This window comes from Rhizophagus irregularis, chromosome 31 (genome assembly GCF_026210795.1).
Source record: "Rhizophagus irregularis chromosome 31, complete sequence".
Classification (NCBI taxonomy): Eukaryota; Fungi; Glomeromycota; class Glomeromycetes; order Glomerales; family Glomeraceae; genus Rhizophagus; species Rhizophagus irregularis.
In genome coordinates this window covers 1,316,265-1,342,154 of record NC_089459.1, presented here as the reverse complement: position 1 = coordinate 1,342,154, position 25,890 = coordinate 1,316,265, and the positions used below count along the sequence as shown (strand labels likewise).

General features: G+C 30.1%; 5 protein-coding genes across 5 annotated transcripts; 4 read left to right on the top strand and 1 right to left on the bottom strand.

Annotated features, from left to right (window-relative positions):
* Positions 1-31: 31 nt before the first annotated feature.
* On the top strand, positions 32-975 carry OCT59_022381 (uncharacterized protein; the record flags this gene model as incomplete). Its single annotated transcript, XM_066144773.1, has 6 exons — positions 32-159; positions 220-286; positions 351-578; positions 644-668; positions 733-818; positions 880-975. The coding sequence occupies 6 exons, from the start codon at positions 32-34 to the stop codon at positions 973-975; spliced, it is 630 nt and encodes a 209-aa protein (XP_066006202.1).
* Positions 976-2,013: 1,038 nt separating this feature from the next.
* On the top strand, positions 2,014-4,080 carry OCT59_022380 (uncharacterized protein; the record flags this gene model as incomplete). Its single annotated transcript, XM_066144772.1, has 9 exons — positions 2,014-2,034; positions 2,101-2,578; positions 2,670-2,938; positions 3,010-3,127; positions 3,191-3,262; positions 3,335-3,394; positions 3,486-3,664; positions 3,734-3,849; positions 3,921-4,080. 9 exons carry the CDS (start codon positions 2,014-2,016, stop codon positions 4,078-4,080), a joined length of 1,473 nt encoding a protein of 490 aa, XP_066006201.1.
* Positions 4,081-4,082: 2 nt separating this feature from the next.
* OCT59_022379 (uncharacterized protein) lies at positions 4,083-4,886 on the top strand. Its single transcript, XM_025320571.2, has one exon. The coding sequence runs from the start codon at positions 4,214-4,216 to the stop codon at positions 4,742-4,744; it is 531 nt and encodes a 176-aa protein (XP_025171008.1). The 5' UTR covers positions 4,083-4,213; the 3' UTR covers positions 4,745-4,886.
* A 52-nt stretch (positions 4,887-4,938) lies between these two features.
* On the top strand, positions 4,939-12,437 carry OCT59_022378 (uncharacterized protein; the record flags this gene model as incomplete). Its single annotated transcript, XM_025320570.2, has 9 exons — positions 4,939-5,141; positions 5,218-5,389; positions 5,461-6,120; positions 6,206-6,476; positions 6,546-6,604; positions 6,724-6,807; positions 6,886-8,133; positions 8,225-10,886; positions 10,959-12,437. The coding sequence occupies 9 exons, from the start codon at positions 4,939-4,941 to the stop codon at positions 11,993-11,995; spliced, it is 6,396 nt and encodes a 2,131-aa protein (XP_025171006.2). The 3' UTR covers positions 11,996-12,437.
* A 614-nt stretch (positions 12,438-13,051) lies between these two features.
* Positions 13,052-13,449, bottom strand: OCT59_022377 (uncharacterized protein; the record flags this gene model as incomplete). Its single annotated transcript, XM_025327490.2, has 2 exons — positions 13,052-13,332; positions 13,413-13,449. 2 exons carry the CDS (start codon positions 13,447-13,449, stop codon positions 13,052-13,054), a joined length of 318 nt encoding a protein of 105 aa, XP_025171005.2.
* Between the last annotated feature and the right edge of the window lie 12,441 nt (positions 13,450-25,890).

Below are 25,890 nucleotides of genomic sequence, written 5' to 3'. Positions count from 1 at the left end.
CGATTTTATTATTTATAAAATAATAATAACAATGTCTCACCCTTTAAAAGCTGCATTCCATGAATTGAGCAATGTACTTAATTCTAAGTTATTCCTGGAGAACGAAAGAAAAAGACGTGGTAGACCTCGAAGAAAAGAGAATAGCCCGGCTGTTAAAGAGTAATTATTAAATTTGTATTTCATACACGCTGTTCTATATTAATAAAATTTACTTCACAGGTTGCAGACAGTACTTCAGAAAACTCATAAAATATTAGAAGAGGCGGAGGCAAGATTTTATCATTTGGTTTGTTTATAATCATCTGTTATATGATCGGGAGACTAATTTCCTCTTTATTGCGTTTCATCAGCGCTCAAGACCAAATTATCTTTATAATATGAAGCCGGAAGATTTTCGACAAGCAATTAATTCATTCGAAGGAGTGTTTAATAAATATAAAGATATTGCAGATATTACGAAAAAAGCAACAAATTGTTTAAACTATACGGTAAAAATCATTATATGTATAGGTTTGTTAAAAAATGGAGACGACAATGATTGGGAGAAAATTGCTATTGACTCACTAACACTGATCGAGGTGAACAATGTAATTTATTTTTGTAATAAGGAAAATATAATTATTAAAATTTCTTTTTTTATCAGAATTTTATTCAGCATGGAGATGGAGGTATATAAATTGTTAATATGTTCATCACTCAACAAGCTAATGACGACCTATATATTGCAAAAAGACCGTGAAATACTGGGAAAACTTTGCCTAAAACCTCTCATAGAAACATTAACAAATTCTTTGCTACCAATTGATCTACGAAAAACGGTAAGAAAATTTGACTTAATCAACCGTTAAAATATACAAATGAATATTTTGAATTTTATAGAGTGCAGATGTAATAAACGCCTTTTTGACTGGATGCAAGGAGAATAAAAAATTTTTAAGCCAAGAGGAATTTTTCGACGCGTATCCTTTCATGTAAAAATATGTTTATCTTATTTATCAAGCCTTAACTTTTAAAATTATTTTTAGTTCAGATCTAGTCTCCTCCATGGTAACTGCATCGGGTATTTAATATTACTGTTTCATATTTATTATGTTTATTGAAATCAATTGAAAATAATTTATTTTGTTTTTATTCAAAATGAGATTACGAGCTCCAACTTTGCCATCTCGAGATACTATTTAGACTTTGTCCCAGGGTACAAGAAGATCGGAAAACCTTTGTAAACAAAGCATTTGCGACTCATAAAGATATGATTCAAAAATTCCTAACAATAACGGTTGATAATTTTTTCGGAGTAAATATTAGATTCAATATATAAAGTTTAAGAATAAATGAAAATCTTTTTAACAAGTTTTCCTTTTATTATTAAAATTGAGGGTACTCGATATTTCTTGAATTCGCTCAATGAATCAAACGACGGCATATCCACAACGTTTGTGATAACAAAATAATAACCATATTATGTTATGCAGTTTATAAATGATAAAATAACTTTTAATATTTAACGACAGGCCGAAGACACTCGTGGCATCACAAATAAAATATAATCAAAATGAATTATATTATCCGGAGGGACAAGATCAGTTTTTCGTTGATTTCAATAAATGGACAATATCTACAACGATAAAATCAACAGAGGTTATCTTTAAACAGCTTAGCCAATTTGTCCACTTTACAATATACTAACTCACGTTATTATAGGCTGATGATTCTGTGGATAATGATACGCTAGAAATCAAATACTCAAAAATATCAACGTGGGATCTTCAATTAGTGTCAAAAGGCAAGCTCTGATCGTGTTTATATATTTAACAATCGAACGGCAAATTTGTAATTACGAATATTACGAATGATTATTTAGGATACATTCTCAGATTGTACCTTTCCGGGCATTTAAAGCTCGGTAGCCAATACTCGGTTGGTATACGCAATAGAAGGATATTTTCGGTTTCTGATAATGAGGTTATCATTTTTATAAGATTTGATAATGATGTAAAAGACGACTTAAAAATTATGTTTGCCGATCGTCACGTAGTAAGTTTTTTTTTCCATTTTTTTTTGTAATGTTCAATAATAAAGATACAATTTGCTACAAAATAGGAAAAAAAGATCCAGATACCAAGGGTGCCAACATCTCCAGTTTTACAACCAAAATTCAATCTTGCAAAATATGGTCATTCAAAATCGTCAAAAGCCTCTAAAACACCCAAAAATGGAACAATCGATAAACAAATTATTAAATTATTAAAAGATGCAAATTTAGACCATGAATCTTCGCCTTTCGAGCCTAATACAGAATTAACTAAAAGCTGTATCGCTATGTATAATACCGAACTTTCTTTTAGTGCCAGTAATCCTTTGGAAAAGCAAACCTTTAAAAACAAAAGAATTACTTCTACTACCTCTAACCATTCTCATGCTAAATTGCAAATCCTTGATACTGAGCGTCGCAACGGTTTTCAATCATCAAAACGACGATCTAAGCCATTGAATTTAAAAAAACAAACAGATAGCAAAGGAGATAGTATGAAAGAAGGTACGAATGAAGATAAATTATCTAATGATATGGTTAAGAAAAGTATGCTCAATTTAGATTAGAAACGCATAGATACGGTAGTTTGTTCCTGTTTAGATTAGAATGCGGTAAATTTAATATAAAATTTTTTTAGAAAAAGCAGAAACCAATCAAATTTCTCGTGTAGATCCTACAAAGCAGGACACTTTACAAATTCAAGACGTCAACAACGAAACAGCAGATAATGTAGCTGATGACCAACAAGAATTTCACTTTTATGAAATTTCCAACTTAGTGTCTACAGAAAATACTAGAAACCTTAATCATGGAAAAAGGAAAAGAAAGACGCAAGATTCAATTGAAGACAACCCGGAAAAGCCGAGATTCAATAATAAATTTAAAAAGAATAAAGAACAAATAAAGGTGATTGTCTGATTACAAGTGCATAATTTCATCAACATTTAGCGATAACTGACATTATATTGTTTGAAAAGATCGATAATAGAAATAGCCCAATTAAGAGCGAAGAAGAATTTTGGAATCCATCGAAATATGATACAACTGATTCAACCGAAGATGAGGAGGCTATTGAACGGATGAGAGCACAATTTCGTAAATATTCTTTATTTATTGCATTATAAAATTATAGTTTTTCATTTATTATTATAATTTCAGCTATGGAATTTTTTCGTGAATTAATGGGAAAAAACACGCCGATCTCAAAATCCAATAATGAAAAAAAAAGAGGTTTTATATCATTTTCGAAATTTTTTTTTCTAATAACAATAGTAACAATAAGTACAATAGTTTCGTTTATAGAAAAATTGAAAGGATCTTTAGATAGTGATGACGAAGATATTAATAATGGTGAAAATGGAGGTTAATATTTGAATATAATATTTTATCCTTTTAGGCTTTAAGTGTTTTCTTTCAACGTCTCATACTCTCATTTCTAAATTTACTATAATAGGTCAATATATTTTGCATACACGAGACAGTTCACCTACAATTAGTAACAATAATGAAACAAATTGTTCAAAAAATGCAACCTATGATAATAAGATTAGTGACGTCACTTCAATTAATAACAGATACGCAGATGAGAAATTCGATGAGGAAATTAGAAGATTATTGCAATGTGTTGGCGAGGTAATAAAATTAATCTATAAATAACATAATTAAATAAAAATTTTACTAATCTTGATAAATTAAATGTAGACAATTTTTAGACAATTTCGTAGTCAAGATGCTGCTTTATTTCAGGCGACACACAAAGCAATTATTAAAAATGAAACTAATTTGACTCAAGGATTAGAAACACAGTTTATACGCAAGTACGTATGATTGTCCCTTGTATTAAAAGTAATAAGATTGATAAAGAAAATAATAACTTGTTCATATGTAGAAATCAATTACTTAATGAATTTAAAAGAAAATACACTTCTATCGCAATAGAAGATCGGCAAATGATTAAAAAACTAAAGGGAGGAAGGAAGGAACTGACTTCTTTGGAACAATCACTATTAGAGATGGAAAAAATTGAATCCGGAATTAGCAAAATTTAAATATATTAGTATAAATTAGAAACTAATGTTGGTTAGCTCAGACGCACTTCCTAATATGTAATAATGAAGTCGATGATTATATATATGCAACAAATTTCATTTAGAATTCAGAATTCGTTGTTTAGTAATAATAATGGAGACAATATTTGGTTTACACCATGATACGGCTAGTTTAAGAGAAAAAAATCACAGGAAACTCCAAAAAATTGAAAGTCAAGAGTGTCTTGGCTTAACAAATAAGAATAGTGTAGAAAACACTATTCAAAAGAACGCACAAACAAAGCAAACACCTTCCTCGAATTATTTTGAAAAATTTGGGTCTATTCAATCGATTTTTAGAGATAAATTTTCTATCTCTCCATCTACTACACCTCACTCGACTCCTCCAACTTCTCGCCCTTCAACCCCGTTGTCATTTGATGTACAACAAAGTGGCGATAATTTGTTACTTTCCGATCAAGCTAATCAAACTATAATGACTTCATCTCCATTAGCACGGACTGCTTGCTACCATCATGATTCTAAAGTCTTTCAGAACGTGAAAAGTGTGCTTCCTTGCGTGGAAGATATTGAAAGTGATATTATTAACCGTCCTTCATCTCGTACTAAAAGTGAGGATGAATTTGGAAAAGGAAAAGAAGAGAATTTATTTAAAAAGAACTGATATTTATTTATTTGAGAATAATCCTAAATAATATGAAGAATAAGTATAATTCCAAATGTAAAAAAAAACCAAATGAATAATAAAAATTTATCCTATTATATAATAAATGAAAATTAATTATCCAATCAGAATTCTTTTATCATATAAATAACTTTTTTTTTCAGCTTTTGAGAAATAGAAATCTTTTCATAAATATGACTGCTGAAATCGTTTCAAATGTTCAGAAATCTAGCTCACAGCTTCTGTTTTTTGACACGTTAACAGCAAGTAATTTTAGTGGCGACGAACTCCCAACAGAATGCATAAGATTTCATCAACGTGTTGTTTTGTCAGAGATAAGAGTGGTACCAAAACATTTTCGTCCATTTAAGGGCAGTCGTAAAAATGATCACGTAGGGTAAGTCCGCAAAATTTCTTAATACTTCCTTTAAACTTCTAATAATTATAATTTTCTCAACTTCGATATCTCATAGACAAACTTCTCCTAATAAATTCGATCTAAACCTTCTCATTCATAAAACTCTTACTGCTGATTCGGCTAAACCGCCAGAAAAGCGACCACCAACTTTACCTCTACATCCCTTAACGATATCTTTTGACGAAAAGAAAGGATTCCTTAGTTATGATGTTACTCTGTTACCCGAAGTATGTAAATCGGCTATTATTGTTATGAATTACAAATTTATTTAATAAAATATTTGTATTTTTAAATATAGGCTACTACGCGTTTTATAATTCTTCGTGGAAATTACCAATCTGTAACATTATGTATTTATGGGAAAGTTATGGAAAGTGGCAAGCCTCAAAATATTAAATCCAAGGATCAAATAAGTGCACCTACAATTAGTGAAAATCAACATAATAAAAGAGATTCTAATTTGGATACATTCTTTCTTAATGGAACTGATTTAGCTAATACTCAGTCATTCGCAGAACTTGTACAATCGTCACCAATAGGCAATAATATAGAGATAAAAGCTGAAGAAGATGATTCACTTGGAAACATATCAATTAAAAAAGAAAACGAAGAAAAAATTGACGAAATGGATTCTATGAAACCTCAAGAGGTTTACAATCATGATATGAATGTAATGGACAGTGTTCATAAAGAACAAGCCATCTCTGTAATAAATTCTAATTCATCAGTACAAGTTCTTGACGAGCTAAAAACTACTGAAGACCAATTTACAACACCGATGGAAGAAGATACATTTTATTTGGACGATGGACATAGAGATACCAATTCTGATGCTGATAGGATAGGAACGTTATTAAATAAAGATCGAACTGGAACTTTCAGTATATTGTCCCCAGCAAAAGCTGTCGATCTTTCCATCTGGAATTTGGATGAAAAATTAAGCAGAGATATACTTGTGGTAAATAATAATACGGAGATTCGATTAAGTATGATTAATAAACAATAAGTAACTAGATATTTATAAACTTTTTCTCATATGGTAGTATCACACATCACCAGATGAAACACTTTTATCACAGGTTTCGCAATCTTTGTCGAAAAGAATGTTCAATAAAGCTTGGGATGAGTTTAACAATTATATCAAGCAAATTCATTCATTCTTATCAATGATGAATTCTGATAATAAAAATAAAATAAATCATAATTCGTACATAGAAAGTACTTCAACTTCGTTTGAAGGGCTACTTCATCAAATAAATAATGTAATTGTGGAAGGACTTCTCTGGGCAAGGCACGATGGGATTCGATATGATGGTAAGAAATTAGACTTGTTATTGTAATTGTTATAAATTTGACATTATCTAATAATTTACCATACTACAGACGAATTGAAAACAGTATATAAAGGCATATTGTTCGCTCTTGACATGACAACAGGAAAGGTGAAAATCACTGATTGTTTTGTTTTTCACTAGAAAATTCTATTATTAATGTCCATGCATATAAAGTTGGTGCTGGCTATAATTTATCAGTTCTAATTTCATGTGACGCAATCTGATAGTCTACCGTGAAATTATTTGAAAATGGCCTATCGTTGTTCTGCAAACTATGTGCATGTGGAGAAGATATTATTGATTCTTCAATGGTAAATAAGCATGAATTTATTTCAAATGAATGGAAATTTGAAATTTTTAACAATTTAAATATCAATTCATTCATTAAGATCCAAACCTGCCTCGAACTCGTGGTTCCTCTTCTAAAAGAACAGTTTGTGTCTTCAACTTTACAAACAATTATACTCCGCGGTTTATTGGAGTGTCTAGGAGAACCGGGAGTTGTTGAAAAATTTTTGGAATGTAGTAATAACGATAATGATAATGAAGATACTTTATACAAGACTTTTATTTTACCTATGTTGCAAATCAAAAGTCTACCCTTACGAATTTTACGCTTACTCCAAGCTATCGTACGTAAAGTATCTATATACGAAGCTTGTACAATTATCCAACAGTTGGCGGATAACGAAACGAAAACAAAAAAAAAGGAATTAATGAATAATTATAATAATCAAATGTATAGCAATCTTTCGATTTCAGATAATGATGTACAGGAATTAGATGATCTTGAACTGATCATCGATCGAATTAGCAATTGTTTGCATATTATTTCTAAAGCGGTTTTATATCATATGGCTTTACATTCGGGAGAAGAAGTCGGTCAAGTTTATCCATCCATTTTTTCTTTTAAATATCTCACTTCCTGTCGTTTTTTTTCAGCCATTACAACGATTATATCATCACATCGAGTGCGTTCATGTTCAAGATTCCATGAACTTGTTAATTTTATTGGTCGATTATGCGTTATTTTGTTAGGATCTCCGGTTGGTATGATTTATTTAGCCAAACAATTACAACAACCCATAGAACCATTTGGTGATTGTTTATTAGTTGTTTTGTCAACCGTTTTATGTCGTCATAATGATGTTGGCATTTCAATGGAGGAGGAATCGTTTGAAGCTTTTTCAAATTCTTCTCCGGTAATAAATGGCAGCTGGTCAAATATAAACGAATTAAGGCGAACACCAGGAGTTGGAGATATATGGCTTGGTTTTGGTCAATCCATAACTGGTGGAAATTACGATGAAGACTATGATTATATCTGCGACTATAACGAAGATGATCACATCAGCAAAAAGGATGATGATTTTATTTTGAAAAAGGCGCGACAGGTTTTAAGAATGCAAAGCTGTGGTGCTGTTGGTGCAAGGACAGATTGTTTTGATAATTGTATTATTCCATCTGATCAATTAATTATATTATTAACTTATCAACTACATGCTGTTTCCATCATTGAGAGATTGCTGGAATATGGAAGAAGAGGAGTAGAAAACCATTCTTATACAGATTATGTTAAAATATTGGATTTATTAAGTGATTTATTCGAATTAACTACATTTGACGTTGGAAAACAGGTTCATATTACTTTATTTCTTTTAATTATTATGATGTCACTGAATAATATATAGTGATGGATAGTTCTAAAAAGAAAATTGACATTGATAGGCCGTGGCATCCACATTAATTAACCTCGATGGTCTACCGACTGTTTTATCTCTCGTGAATATTAATCCAATGCAAGAACATTTATCGGCTTCCGTTCCATGTACTGATTTTAATGCACTTGGACGTATTCCTTTGGAACTTTTGGAAGTTGTTATAAAATTCTCTCGTTCATTTCCGTTTTTATTAACACCACAAATCCATGAGCTTGTGAACCAATTTATTTCTTCCGAAAACAGCTTACGTGCATTATGGTATCCAATTGCCGCCTTTCACGAAACAGGAAATATTCAAGGAGTTATCAATGTTATTAAACATCAAAAGTATTATCCTGAATGTTTAAGAGATCACAATTCTGTTAATCAGATTCTTGTTTCACTTCGACTTTTAATGTCATATACGTATGCTGAAAGTGGTATTCTACATATTTTGAAAGCTCGTATGGATGATTTTAGCGGATCTGATAATGGGGACAATTTTTTAGTCTTCTTATTAAGGCTTTTAAATCACGTTGCTGAAGTTTTATCCGATTTAGATGATTTTGACGAGTATACAGAACATCAATCTACATCTGAATCTACTTTTACGGCAGTTGCCCAAGATTGTTTAAACTCTGAAAATTACGATGAACCTAAAGCTCAAGAAATTTTAAAATCTAGTGAAAACAGAAATGAATCCACCAGTATTATGTTTTCTTCTGAAGTTTTTGAACTCCGAAGAGAATTACTTGATCTAGCTTGGAATAATTTGACATTAGTACGAAGGCTTCTTCGATTTGTTTATGGAGACCCTGACGAAAGTGTAGCTAAAAGACACTTTAGGGATATATATGGTGAAAATGAATCTCCAGATGATCTTTTACCGTCTCAAAAAAAATCAATGGTTCGGATGTGTGTTGAGCCATGGCTTATGCTTGTATCTGCTCTAGATCATTTAGACGGACGTTTAAGTGATCAACTTGGAGCTACTTCTTTACTTGGCAATAGTCAAACACTGAAAAATGGTCAATCTGCACAGATTGCACGTATTCGTGGTCTTATTTTGAGTTTGTTTGGTTTACTTACTGAGATTGTTATTGAAGAAAAACCCTTACAACGTGATGATGAAATGCAAGAGCCACAATATAGAGCTCGTTTCTTTTCAGATTTTACTGGTCGTTATGTAGTCAAACAATTATGTGATTTTATATTCGAAGGACCTAACAACTTTCTTAGTGGATTACATATTTTGAGTGAGATATTACCGACACCGTTGCTTTCTCAACGTTGTATAAGGGATTTACATGTCTCTGAAAGTATGGTTGATACTTCTATAGAACAAAACTTAGAAAGCGACGGGTTTTCTACTAATTGGCCACAAATTCAGCGAGAAGCACGTATATTGCGACAACATTGGATTAAACAATTACTTCCTTTACGAGATGATTTAATTTATCTCACTAAAAGTATGGCTCCTTCAAGTTCAAAAATATTACATATTATGCTCCGTACTGTCATATGTCAATTAGTTGATTTAGATTTCTTGGATCGTGGCATAGGCAGGGGAATTGTAGCTGTTATTGTTAATGGTGTACGTGATGCCTTTGAACAATTAAACTTACTTATTGAAAAACCTGAAAAGCGAAATTTTGGCATTGATGATACTATTGATGATTTCAAAAGAGAAGAATATGAGACGGTTATTGAAGATACGCATACCTCTTCAGAAATTCAAACGAAGCGGACAATATTTGGACGATGGATGAGTCTTTTAACCTCCATATGCGGATACTCATCTGGAAGATCATTACTTCTCGATTCTGTCAATAACATAACTGATGATGCTATGATGTTAGATGATCAGGAATCATTCGAGAATTCACACGATCTTGTAAAAATTTTGTTGGATATTGTTCCATCTATCAACCATGTGAATTTTATTTGTGATATTATTATGGAATTTTTTTTCTTGTTGTGTAATCCTGCAATAACTGCTTCCGGAAAAAACATGCCAAGATTAGAAGATCTTTCAATTATTATAGACAATTTGTTAGAGTGGGTAAAACAAGGGAAAAATGGTCGACTCCAAACTCATTCGCTTTTAATCCTGCAGAAAATTGCAGAAACGGAATTAGGTGGATTATTAATCCTTAAAAAAAAGGATCACCTTCAATTAATTAGCAATATGATAACTTGGGTTCCTGACTTGTTGCGATCGCAAGATCTGCGAATGCACGATCTAAATATTGCATATCATTCCGTTGTTTTTATCCTTATTATAATCGGATATGTTCTTCCTGAATCATTACGTCATGAAATCCCTTTTCTAAAAGAGAATCTAGGATCTTTGCCTATATTAATCAATTCATCTAAAGATGCTGAAACTATTCTCAAGTCATACGAAAATATTGAGCAACATATTATCGAACTTTCATATGAATCCCATAATATAGACGAAGAAATGCATGATCCTCATTTATATCAATCAGTGATTGACGTAATTAAAAGATTGAAAGATCATATACACGGCTATATCCAAGAACTTAATCAAAATGCAATTGTACTGAATATTGATGAAATTTTTAAAAGATTTAATATTAGACTTTCTCAAGTTGTTAACGAGATTTATAACCATAATATTTCAATAAGGCAAGAAGTTGGATCAGTAAGCATAGGAGTAGTTATCGGTAAGTATTAGTTTGAAATCTATCACTTATTATTTACTCGTTTTTTAAACTGAATATATAATAATTATTTAGATGACTATCCCGATTTCCCATTTTATGATGTTGTGGATGATTTTGAAGGAAAAGTTGGTAAAGGGGGATTATTTAACGCTCCTGAACCCGAAATAGACTTCGAAGTTTTTGCTAAAGAGATGTTGCCGAATTTCCAATTTCATAAAAGAATGAAAATGCCTAGCGATAGTACAGCTAAAGGCAGAAAGCTTAAAGTACATCATAGTTTAAGCAAGCTCGGTGGTATTGCTTATGAAAGCAATGCCCGAAGAAACCTAGGCGGCGGAAAGACTTATCAAAAAAATGAGTTTCGAAGCATCCATAATAATAGAAAGGCCAACACTAGTCGTCCTCCTTCGGTTCATGTTGATGATTTTATGTCTGGAAAGATTCCAGTTAATCAACAACATCCCGACATGATGACTACTACTACTTCGACTACGACTCCAACCGTGTCAGTTACAGCAAATATTCAGCAAAAGAAAACAAATGTTAGTAACCGCCCTCAACTTCAGAATAAACGAGGCGGAATAACCACTACTACTTCTACCTCTCAATTAAATACGAATAATAATAGAGGACGAGGCAGGAGACTTAGCACCAGTTCAGCGCCAGCACGAGGTGCTTCACGTGGTGCTAGTAACAGTGGACGAGGTGGTGGTGGTATGGGTAGGGGTAATAATGCAAATGCTAGTATTGTTGGTGCCGCATGGGAAATGGGTAGTGGTGCTTGGACAGGAGGGCCACCATCGTTGCTATTAATGCCACCTATGAATAAGTATATGGATTTTGAAAGACGAATTGAAGGTCAACGTGATTATACTCGATATGATAATCAAACAATACGTACTGGTTATTATGATAACCAATATTACGGAATGCCTTCGCCTATAACTCCATATGATCGTCCCCCAGTACAACAATCGGCTCCTGGAATGGGTCCCCGGATTAAAAGTGGAAACGAAACCAGAGGAAGAACTGTTCCGCAAGAGTGGGCGCCACGTTCTATGACCTCTCAACCTACACGAAGACCGGAACGACAATTTGGTAGACGATGATCTTATTTAATTTATTTATTAGACTATATTTAACAAAATTGTAAAGGATTTTAGGATTTTGTAATTTACTTTTATGTATAAATAAATAAATAAGTAAAAATATTCACGGGTTTTTTTACTCTTTCGCAACCATTTCACTAACAGAATTTTTAAATACACTTTAATAATTAAATTAATAAATTAAATTTTATTTAAATTATTTTATAAACTAGGTTTTGATATATACAATCTTTAGATTCTTTTCAAAAGTTATAAATTACACCGTGTGTCATATTATTTTTTACATTATTAACTTATAATTTACATTGCAGTATTTAAGTATTTAATTCTGTATCATATACTTTCCAATTTTTTTTATTTGCAATATAATTTTTTTGATTATTTTCAAAAAAGATGTACAATGTTAATTAGAACAATTAAATATATTAATTATATTTTTGTTAATTTGTGGTTTTTTATTTATTGGTGTTTTATATAAATTTATTATAATAAATTATTTATTTTATAAATTATATATATATAAGAATTATTTTTTTTTTTATAGATGCGATCTTGTCTTAATATAATTACGCCTACTTACATATACTAAACTTATAAAAATAAGAAAAACATAATACATATAAGAACCAGGTATTATGAAAAAGACTACTTCTCTAAAAGAAAAAGTCAACCTGTCACCTAAATGCTTATATCACTATTAAAGACAATGATACAACCAATTATTTTAGGTGACTGTCAAGATCTACCTAAAAATTTGCCCAATGCAACTTTATTTAAGCCCATATTTTTCTTTTTAACCTAAAAACTAGTTAGCTACATGTAAATACTGTAAGGTGTAGAATGTTTAACTTAAGGAAAATAGATAAAAATGAACAATTCAAACTATTAAAATACAAAAGCCAATGGTTTTGTTCCTATTCTATAATTGCTATTTCTTATCATGTAACCTCTTTTTTTCCTCATACTTTCGTTTCCTTTTAGCAGATTTAGTTTCTGTCAATTCACTTCTTCTTTTAATGTACCATGAATCAATTTTGACATATTAAACTTGATATCTCAGCGAGCACATTCATCTTGAAGTTCATCTACTTCTTTTAACGTTAATTTACTTTTTGTGTATAAATGTTCTACACATCTGTAATCTTCATCAGTTGGGACATGTACAGCTGGTAGCTGCTCTTCCTTAAAACTTTTAATCATAGCAAAGTCATCCTCATCATAAGTATGATTGAGAATAATTTTGTCATTTAGATTATTAAAACGTTGTTTACTGTTAACATTACTGTATAACCTTACTAGATCACTTGATCTAATGTATACTTCTTTAAGCACTGCTTCTCTTGTTTTAAATACATAGTAAGACAAGCGAAAGGGTGGTATAGATAAAACATCCCATTGTTAAGAATCTGTCACTTACTCTTATTATTCGCTAGTCCTCTAACTCTTCTTTTCATAAGAGTTTCTGCTTTTCTAGTATCATGTTCCAAGTCATCTTCTCTATACTGAGAATAAATAACTTAATATTGTATAGAAGTACTGCCTTTATAATGTTTGTAAAGCTTTTTATTTTTATAAGCAAGCTGTTTGATAAAACTTATCCCTCTTCTTGGCAGATAAATTTCCTTCTCTTCTTTATATATAGGATCCTTAAATATCGCATTCTCTAGCAAGACAGAATCCCGCTTACTTATAAGATAGGTCCACCTCCAGGCCTAAGGTAAAAATCATATATAAAATTCTTTGCAGATCCTACTATAAAAGGAAATTTTATGTTACATTGTTATGATTTTTTTCCTTTTTAGCTAATTAACCAATAAAATTTAAGAAAAAAGTAAGGTAAAAACTATTAATAAAGGGCCAATTTTCTACAGTGACTTTTATTATAAGTAAGCGGGTCCTAGCAGGACCTTAGGTAGTTGTTGAATAACCTGTTTCTTACATTTTCAACCCACTTTTCTATTTTTTGACATAGTTATAGTACACAATTGTGAACAAATATTACATAGCAGCCTGAAACCAAAATACCATGTTATATGTCTAACTGAAAATCTAATATAGGTTGTTGTTTCATTATTTCTGGATGACGTGAATCTTAACCATTTGATAGGACCCCAGATATCTCCAAAACAGGTTATAAGTCACACTTTCAGCAGATTGACCTATTTTTCAGAAGTTCAAAAAATCGTTTTTTGTAAATATCTTGGCATCCAGTAGTCCAATTTTGATGAACTTTTTTTTGGATTGTAGAGCTAAATGAGGGCTACAAAATAAAAAATAGTTCATTAAAATTGAATCACTGAATGCTGAGATATTTACAAAAAACGATTTTTTGAGTTTCAGCAAAAAGGGTGTTTTTGGCCAAAAGTCCATTATGACCTTTATATTAGATATCCGGGGTTCTCATTTGATTAATGATTGATATTTTTCTAACAATAATGCATGCAGTCTATTGACACTGGTAAAAAAATGATTTATCCTACACATATCTTACACATATTGATACTCAAAATGTAAAAAAAATCATACACAAATAATACACATATCATACATATATCGGGAATACTAATATATATATCATACATATATCAGTGCACTGATAGGTATACTATATATATAAGTCTTCCCGATATGTGTATGATATGTGTATTATTTGTGTATGATTTTCTACATTTTGAGTACCCGATATATGTAAGATATGTGTAGTATACGTAGTAGGATAGACCATTTTTTTACCAGTGTGAAGTATTTAGTTTTTATCGCTCATGATATTGGTAATGCAAGCATTATCGCAGTCAGATATTTGGAGATGCGAAATCTAACATTTGCATTTTTTCTGTCACTAATAATGTCATATGGTTGTTTGTACCTATCCATAATTCATTGATTATTTGTGAATACTTGTAATTGTGTGTTATTTTTCCTTAAAGAATCAAAATCCAATAGAGTGTAAGAATTACCCTTATTAGAATTGTATAATCTATTCGCACTACTAAAATATGTTGGCCTTTCAACCACCAGATGTGTAATATTGATAGATAATCTCTTTTTCATGTCGATCATTTTGATTGAATTCAGCACCAAAATGAAAGAAAATTGAAAGGTTTGAATAATGAAAATTGCAAAAACTGTTGTTAACTATTGTTAATAAATCTGTTTCAAGTATATTCTATTAGGTTACTTATCCGTATTAGTGATCCTAGCCCTTCTACACAATGAAAAAACACTTTTGACGTAGCTAGTCTAATACTATTACTACAGCCAGCAAAACAAAAGAAAGAAACCAATATTTTCTTAAAAAATCCCAGGTTTTTTCTGAATATTGTAGACTAAAAGTTGAGAGTTCTATTTTTGCAAACAAAAATGTGGTTTTCTTATGTGGTTCAGTGATAAAGTCACTTTTTTCAAAATTATTTTGGGAAATTATTTAGACGTGAAATTTACTAAAAAGAATTTTTATATATAAGAATTATTATTTATATATTAATATAATTTACTATAATATATTTAAACTTACCAAAATGTTACTAATAAAATATATTTGATTTTTTTATGATATTTATTAATAACCCAAATTTTCATATATAAAATCTATCATTTATAGTTACAAACTGCTTATAGTTACTATTATATTAGTTTTTAAAAATTATATATATATATAATTATAAAGATGTATTTATTAAAATAAAATAAATGATCAAATTTCAATATTCTTTAGCTCATTGAATTCATCTCATTAAGAAGAATTAAATAATAGTAATATTATAATAATTGGATTAATATTGACAATCCAACTTTAAAAATTAAATCAACATTTTATATATATAAAATTTGCATAATATTAAATATTTTGACTTTATTATTTTAATTATTACATAATCTTAAACTTATTAAATTGTTTCATTAGGAGAAATCTAATAGTAAAAGAATAAGAAAAAAAAGTATTATTTATATATTTTAAAAATTGTAAATACAAATTATAATTTTATCATTGCGACGGATTTATGAAATTTGGCAAAAACCCTGCTGCGCCCTCGAGAATTAAAATTGACTTATAGAAACATTAAGCTTTTTTCCTAAAAAATGTCAAATATGACGCACCTTTAACACTGGAAAAATTGGTTAGACGCAAGATTTGGAGTACAAAAAAATTTTTTAGAGCTCATTTTTGACTGTTCACTAATAAATTTGGGAAATTTGGTGACTAAAAGACTGTCAAATATTTATTTAATTTGACATGACAGACAAATTTAGGGTATTTTATAAATCCGCCATGATGTAATCTTAAATTAAACTATTTATTTAAAATAGCTAAAACTTAAAATAAAAATATATAATTAATCATAAATTACATAAACTCATTAGAAATAATATTAGGTAAAAAACAATTTATATGATTTAAATTCACTATTTTAAAATTTTAAAAATCAGCTTGAAAATAGCATTTAGAATTAAACAAATTTAATAGTCTTTTTATATTTACTCTTTTTAAATATTACTAGACATAAAGGATCACAATTTTTATATTAAACTATTGTACAGTCAACTCTCTTTATAGTCACACATTTGGGACAGTCCATATTTGGTGATTATAAAGAGATGTGACTATATAAAAAATTTCTTATATTTGTATAACATAATTCCGGCCAAAAATTAACATAATTTTAGCCAGAATTATACTTAAAACTTTATTGTATCGTAACTTCGCCAATATTAATCGTAGAGAGATGATCTTACCGCCATTCGATTCGTCTTGATGAGACGGTTCTAATGGTATAAAATACGTCGAAATCCAATCACTAGATTAATTTCCGAAATTAAAAAAATATTAATGGTTTTTGTGTAATAACTCTGTCAATATTGATCCTAGAAAGACGATCTTACTACCATTCGATTCGTCTTGATGAGACGAATCTAATGGTATATGATACATCGAAATCCAATCACTAGATCAATTTCCGAAATTAAAAAAATATTAAATGGTTTTTAAGTAATAACTCCGTCAATATTGATCACAGAGAGATGAGCTTACCACCATTCGATTCGTCTCGATGAGGCGATTCAAACGAGCTAAAAATCGTCTTTTTACAATCACTAGGTACCGAGAAATCTAGCAAAATGTTAAATGGCACAGTAAATGTAAATCAAGAAATATTATAATGCCGATGTTTAACATTTTGTTGAATAACTCGTCAGCCAGTGATCGGAAAAGGATAAAACTTTCCCTCTCTCTGTTATATACAAGATTATTTCTCCCCTTCTTAATGACTTCCAAGTCGAATTATATGGTGAAATTTGGCTGTGTCGGAATGTTCTTTTCCATGCTTGGGAGGAGTCGCAGGGTATCTCGGCTGCTTCCAAATTACGTGGCCCATCTACAAATTCTTTTCCTAATACTACTTCTCCACAACAACACAACTCTTCTTTGGCGTCAGTTTCTCAGGATTCCTGGATTTCTTGGATATCCTCTTCTATAATTCGGGTGGATCTTGGATCTGCACTTGGATTTTCTGCGCCGCTTAACAGTTCAACCTCTTAGGATTTCTTTCTGGTAACGGACTGGATTTTTGGATGTTGGATAGTTGACTCACACTGGCCTTCAGGTAAAGTTGGGGTATGCGATTCTGTAATAGTTCAGTTTTTCTTTGCTTTAATTTTATTTTAGTTTAGATTTCTTTACTTGTATGAGTCGTGAAGCTATTTTTATTTTTTATTAGTTTATTTTCTTATTTTTGTAATATTGTTCGATTATTTTTCGAAGTCCAAAGTATAAATAAAAGATAAAGTCATAAGACTGTTTGCACATAAAAGGATAAAACTAGGGTTGGTCACCCCTATCTCTAATTGTCACTACGACTTATTAAGCCCGAGACATGAGGTCGCAGGTTCGATTCCCACGACCACGAAAATAAAAAGAATTTTACTGCGGACGCTACAACCAATAGCGTGAAGGTACAGGGATTAGTGTAGTTGGACTGCATCATGGTGAATTAGTGTGTACGGTTAGGCCGCACATTTCAACTAAGGGTGGTCAGCGTCTTTCTAACGTTTCCTAAAAGGCCATTGGCATGTGCGCAGTCCTGTCCTTGAGGTCACTACTATACCTTGGGGGGACTTCCTGTCTGGGTGGTCACTCTACGATACCGCTTGGAGTCAGTAATGGCTAGATGGTCATCCTAGATGGTAAAGCTGAGGGTGCAATGTCTTAGTGGTAGTTAGACCTTCTGTTAGGTCTTAGACCAACCAAGGTGTTCGTGCACAGAACAGGTAGCATGGCTATGGGGTTCGATTCCCTACTCCTTGGGTCCTGGTTGGTGATCTCTGGTGGTTGATACCCACCACAAAGGTGAATCCTGGACAGATGTCGCCCTTTCTTGCCATCAGAGTGGTCGGCTACCCAGAAGTATACTGCTTGGGGTAAACGACTGTACTATCGGTGCTAGGTAATCGCGGGCTGTAGTGGCTTTGAGTGAGACTTAAGACCCAAAATGGTGGTATGGAAGGGTCTTAGATGGTTGATGTTACCTGTCGAAAGTCCTCCATGAAAGTAGATGCTCTCTAAAGGTCATTAAATAAATTGAGTATCAGTATCGTGCAATGGGTATAGGATGAGTAGGCGGCGTGTACCTCAGCTTCAGATCAGCCTAAAATGGCCCGATGGGGGGATGTCTTCTATAGTGGTGCTGTTACCTGAGGAATTAAGTGCTCGGTATAATGGTTGCGCATTGAAGATGATAGGACATTGACAGCCGAGATTAGTCGCAAGAGGCAATGGGTGGTCTGGCCGTAAACATTAGCAAAGGAAAAGGATAAAACTACCACCATTCGATTCGTCTCAGTAAGACAATTCTAACAAGCTATGATACATCTTTGTACGATTATTAGATGCCAAGTTATTTAATATATTCTTTATATAACTGTGATTATAAACGGTTCTTTTTAATATAAGATTTTTGAGGATAGGTGTGATAGTGACTATAGATAGATTGTGACTATATAGGATAGATTTTAATAATAAAGTGTTTTGAACATTCAACTGGTGTGACTATATAGTAGAATGTGACTATAACGGGAGTGACTATAGAGGGAGTTGACTGTATTATATATAAATATATAAGAAATATAAAGTATATTTTGTTTAGAAAATTACTACGTATTACCGGTGGCTTGTGGCTTTGTGTGATTTGTGTAATTATATAAGTTAAAACATTTATTAATTATATGATTTCATCCAAAGCTTTTTTTTTTCTTTCCGTAAACTTTTTATCTTTCCTTCATCTGTCATATAAGCATTTCTTTTTCTTATTTATTTATCCTTTTCTTTTTAATATCATTTACAACTCCTATCTTTATTCATTATATACTAAAGTATGATATTTTTTTTTGATAATTTTAAAACATTTTGTTATGTTCGCTATATTAAATTTAGAAACTAATGAATTACTTTTACAGAACCTAATGGAAGGGTATTATAGATCAAATCTATCATCTAGCTTTCTATCGACTTATTCTACAATCTTTAAAGATATTAATTCTGTATTAAAAGATTATTTATTACCAATTCCATTATCATTTCAATGAGCTTAAATAAAACAATCTTTATTATATCAAGGTACTTTAATTACAAAAAATCAAGTAAATTCATTTAGAATTGGTATTATAAGTAAATTTGTATTGTCTCTTATTATATTAAATTTACATTAACTTAAGATTAGAATTAAGGTGAGTTAATTTGTTAGGAAAAAAAACTTAATTTACATTAGCTTAAAGTTAAGGTTAGATTAGGATGGGTTAGTTTGTTAGAAAAAAAAACTCAATTTGCATTAGCTTAGGTTTGATTAGTTTATTAGGAAAAAATTCCAGATTTTCATTGCATTGTATACTCATTATTTATTGTCTGGAGCGTAGCGAAGGACTATATAATTTTACGAAGGTCGATGACAATTAGTGTCATGTGGCGATTTCTGGTTGTCCGCACACGTCATTTCTGATTAGTTCGCACAGCTACATCAAAAATAAACAAGTAAAAAAGTTTATGATTACCTTTTTTTTTTAGATTTCGGCTAGTAAGTATATTTTTCTTTTAAACGACTTTCTTATTTTTTTCCTAGGGTTTCTGGATTTCTTGTACATACCGGACTGGTGAGTTGTTTTTTATTTGTTTTGCTTTAAAGAAACGTTTTTAGCGTTTCATTTTTATTTTCTTTTATCTAAACACAGGTTTTTTGTACATGCCGGACTTTTAAAGGTAAATTGTAAGGGCTTTTCTTACTTGTTTAACCTTAAAGAAACGTTTCTAACGTTTCATTTTTCATTTTTATTTTTTTAGGGATGCCAGATTTTTTGTACAAATTAAATTTTTAAAGATATTTGGATTTTTGTACAAATCTTTCGCTCCGGACTTACAACAGTTTCCGTTTCCTAGTTATATTCTATATCTAGATTAGTGAAACTAATTTTTCATCTACTAATATAATTAAGTATATTTATGATATGCCTTAAATCAGGTTGTATGTATTTTTACTGGATATATCTGAAGATAATATTCAAGAAATTTGGGAAGTTTCTTATGTTTTAATAACTTTAACATCTAAACCTCATTATGTTGTAATTTTTACAGATTATATTACTTTGTATGTGTATGTTGATTATTAATCAAAGAATGCCATATATACGTTAGTATCACATTTTTCTTTAATCTACCAAAGCGAATTTTCATTTAGAATTTATTCATTTACGTTAGTTTAAAGTAGCACTATCTGCTAAAACAATTAGCAAAATTATAATCTCTCAAAGAATTCAAAGTAACTTATTGCCATTGCACCATATTGAGTGACTTAAAATTTCTAATATTTATACAGAAACTGTTAGAGAAACTATTAATGGATAAAGAAAATCAGATTAGTGTTTAAAGATGTAATTTATTGAGTAATTAAGATGTATTAATATCTAGCATCTAATAACATAATATTGCATTAATCATATTAATTGTATAATAATAAAATTTCGATTACCGTTAGATTTGTTAGATTATAATAAAATTGAAAATTGCATGAACACATGATTAACATATGATACAGCTACATTGCCACAACACTGGTAAAAATTACCACCGGTAATAAATAGCAAATTTGTTTTGTTTATTCATTTTTTATTAATATTATATTTTAAGGTATTAACAGTAATAGGATTATTTATATAATTTATATAATATAAAGTAATAACTAAAAGATATTAATACATTCCTTTATATTAAAATAATAAGAAGTATCATGCATATGAGCTGATTTGTCTACTTTTAATTAAAATATTAATTTTATTACATTTTTATTATACAAAATACTATATAATATACAGTAAATTGGGAATGAGTATTAAAAAATTTTTATTTAATGTTATTATACTATAATTTGGTAAATATTTCTTTTAAATTAATATAATTCTTAGCACTTACTATATATGTTAAAAATTTATATCTCAACTTAAAACGTAAATATCTCCAGATCCAATGATCCAATCGGTAAGCTTTTTTTTCGTTCATATAGACCAGATCAAGGGCTTTCCAAAGAGCCTAAAATTATAGAAAATGGATCAGTAAATCTTGATATATTTGCGTTTAAAGATGGTAATACAAACTCTGACATAAAATAATTATTTTTATTGTTTGAAAATATCTATTATGATACCATCTTTTATATGATATTTTTATTATACTTTTATAAACATTTATAGCTACTAAGGCTATATAAATTTTTATTTTACTTTATATTTTATTAAAATATACTTACGTTTTAATAATATATGTTAAAAATTCCATATATATGAGAAATGGGTTTTTTATTAGTGAAATGGGGTTTTTCACAGCTCTTTTACATTTAATAATTTAAGTTTCGCAAATGTAAATTTTTGTTCAACTTATTATTTAGTTAAATAATTATCAATCAGATAATTTTTTGGTATTACAAAACAATTTTAAGTAACAAAAATTGTGAAAATTAATCAATAACTTTTTTTAATGCAAAAAAAATAAATCAGCCCATACGTGGTTTACTTATTTAAATTTTAGAAAAGAAAAATGAGAAGCAGAATAATATTAGAAATTTATATAATGTAATACTTCAGTAATTTACCAATTAGTTTAGTAATTTCAGTTTTCAGTATCAGTTTTATTATTTCTCAAATTAATTTATCAATCTGACTTTTTATTTTATAATTGACATATTTATGTTTATATTTATTATAAAAACTATATTAAAAAATAAAAACTATATATATGTGGACTAAAAATTAAAAAATGATTATCAGTTATGAGAAGTAATAAATTTTAGTAAATTAGTATCAGTAATCGGTAATTACTAGTTAGTTTTAGTTATATAGTTTATTGATAACAAAAATTTGGTAAATTACTAATTATTAATACTGAAATTCAGTTTTAATTTCAGTATAACTCAAACTAAAACTGAACTATGCTAATCAGAATTCTAGTTATAAGTTTCTTTAAATAATATCATTAAAGTTTAATGGAATAACTACATATTCCATTTCTATTTCATTAGCTATCCATTTTAATCTTTTTCATTGAGTATGACAAGACCTAAACATCTCTCATACAACTTACATTAAAGTTTGTGTAAAGTTTATATATTAATTCTAGCTAGAATTGCATATTTCAGGAATATTTTCATTTTCAAATTTTTTTATCATATATACTTTATTTTTAAGCGATCTAATGATTAAATTTTGACAAATTTAGGCTTATTGGATTCATTTCAATAAGACAAATCTAATGATAGTAAAATTACATTTTTATCATTAATATTAACTGAATTATTGCTAAAAATGTATTTTACTATATGTTACAAAAGATATTTGAGGTCCTAATATGATGTTTATTATAATATGAATGCTTATACTTTTTTTATAAACTTAAGAGTCAGAAAATATTTGCCATATACATTACAACATACACTGATGTAATTCTTATAAATTGATGGGCAATAACAATCATATTTAAAGATTTTAAGTTTATTATAATATTAAATATATGAATTGAATTAATAAAATGTCCATCTTTTCTTTTGCTAGTTAGAGAAAGAAATCTATTATTTTTATCTAAAAGTATTACTGTATCTGAATTCTGTATATTCACAGTTTTTACATTTTTTTATATTTAATAAATAGCGGTAAAATTGTATATATTTTTTTATTTATTTTTAGGATATTAAAAGTTCAGGTTCATTAAACAGATTTCTCTTCTGATCAATATACCCTACTATAATAGATTTTTCATATATATGATTATTTCATTTTCATATATTACAATTTTTTTTCTAAATATTCAAAATTTTATCTTACTAATTTTTTATTTATCATATTTCTTTGATTATTTAAATGTAACACAAATTCCTTTATAGGTAAAGTGATACCAGCAAATTTTTCAAATAAAGAAGCTATGCTTTGCTTTACTAAATTATATGCACTTTGATTTGAGACATAAGTATAAACAGTTAGATAGATAATCATTTAAATTAAAAAAATGAAAAAGATAAGTATATTGAATATAGTCATACCTCCATAAGTGCACGCATCTGGGGCTCGGCCATGCAAGTGCATTTAGGGAGGGTGTGCACTTAAAGAACAGCCAATAATAAAAAAATCGATATTGTTACACAATTAGCAATCTGAAAGAATTTTTATTTAAATTCAATTTTATTTTATATTTTTCGAAATAAAATTACATTTTAATGAAAGTATGCGTTAATATCAGTCTGTCGCAATGAATTTGTTTTTTTAACCCTAAAAAACTTTTCAATTTTTCCCACTAACTTTACATATTCTTCCGCATTTTCCTGTTGAAGCAGAAACATACGCACAGTTTCTAAGCTAGCAATTGCAGTGCTAGTACTAATAACGGGAATTTCATCACTATCGTCTATTTCTTCTAGATCCATATTCTCCTTGTCAGTATTCTTGAAGAGATATTCTTCAATAATTTTATCATCTTCGGGAACTTTGTAAACAATATTATCTTCAGGTAGGTTGAGAAACTCTTCTGCCTGCATTGGATAGGGGAGATTAAGGTCTCGAAGTGCATCTGTGAGTTCATTAAGTACCAAGTTTTCATTTTGGCAGATATCTTCTGAAACATTTCTCAAATCTACATTTACATCGTCAGGAAGAATTTTTGTGTGCCACTAACAGTTACGAACTACTTCAGGATTAAGCTCACCCCAGGCTTGGATGATAAAACGAATTGCCTGCAAGATATCCATGCGTAAATCTTCTGCACGATTATCCACCTCTACATATCGCAGCAACAAACTATTAAAAATAATCAGTTAGATTTGCTATAATATGTGCAAATTTAATAAATCTAACAAATATACCTTACCGTACATGAGAACGACGATAGTGTCTTTTGAAAGACATAATTACTCCGGCATCCATCGGCTGAATTTTTGAAGTCGTGTTTGGAGGCAAAAAATAAACATCAGTGTATCGTAAGGTAAGGCCATCTAATTTGTGGTGGAACGATTGTCGGAGAAATGCTGCACGCTGGCGTGATGTTTTAGACCAACTTGATGATCAAATTCCCATATCCACTCTTGGAATAGCGACGTGATCATCCAGGCTTTGGCATTATTATGGTATGTCATAGGCATGAATTGAATTTTTATATTTTTAAAATAGCGCGGTTTCTCAAATTTTCCAATAATTAAAGGCTTTAATTTGTGAGAGCCGTCAGCATTTGCACACAATGCGATCGAAATACGTTCCTTGTTCACTTTACGCCCGGCAAGACGTTTGGTTGCGAGTGTTCGATCGGGTTCTAACCTAAAAAAATATCAATACTACACTTGTGCAAAATAAGTGCAATATTTTTTTTCTTCACCGTTTCGTCCATGTTGTATATTCTCTCAAGAGGATAGTTAGAACAACGTTCTCTTAGTAAAGGTAAAGCGTTAGCAATAGCAACTTTATCAGCAGATGAAGCTTCTCCTTCAAGCTTTCATTGATGAATTCCATTACGGTCTTTGAATTTATGGAGCCATCCCGAGGAAAATTGTAACGCATCTCAGGGAATATCTAATCTATCAGCAATCATTTTGGCTTTTTCGATAAGTAGTGCATCTAAGGTTGCTTGCCGAAACCTGTTTGGCCTAATACCAAAAGGTAAAACCTCTTATATAGTGCCGAAACGTCGAAATGCCGAAACTGCGAAACCTGTCAAAATTGCGAAACTGCCGAAACATGCCGAAACCTCTATAATAGGTTTCTCCGTAGTTTCGGCATAGTTGATCATAAGATTTGCATATAGTTACGCCAAGTTACACCAATTAATAATATAATTTAGATGATTAAATAATCTACAGATAAAAGATTAAACTTCAATATTTTACCGTCGTCTTAGTTCTTTTAAGCTTTATCTAGTGTTAGAATTTTCATTTCTAACTCCCATATTAATATTATGATATTACACGTTTTTACAGTTTTTTTTTAAGGGGCTTATATTCATTAAAGGAAAATGCGTAACATGCATTTAATAAACCCAATTCCATCATCTCCTTTAACACTGAACTAAAGTTTCTTTTACTTTCTTCCATTTTTTTAATAATAAAATTAATAATAAACTGTTTCAAATGACTGATCACATAGAAGATTCACCCATTAAAAAGAAAAATAGAGGAGGTCGGCCACCTAATAGCATTTGGGAAGATATTAATAAAGGAGAAGCTGTTGGTTCTGGCAAATTTGCCGCCTCCTGCAAGTACTGTAAGAATACGTGGTCACGTGGTGAAGTTTCAAAACTCGAAGAGCATCTTTCAAACCATTGTCCAGATGCGCCAGCAGCAGTTGTTAGAAGGTATATGACTAAAGTAATGGAACGGCAAGATAAG

What these genes read in the sequence shown, in the direction of transcription:
- OCT59_022379 (XM_025320571.2), top strand. Translation starts at nt 4,214, where the DNA reads ATGGAGACAATATTTGGTTTACACCATGATACGGCTAGTTTAAGAGAA.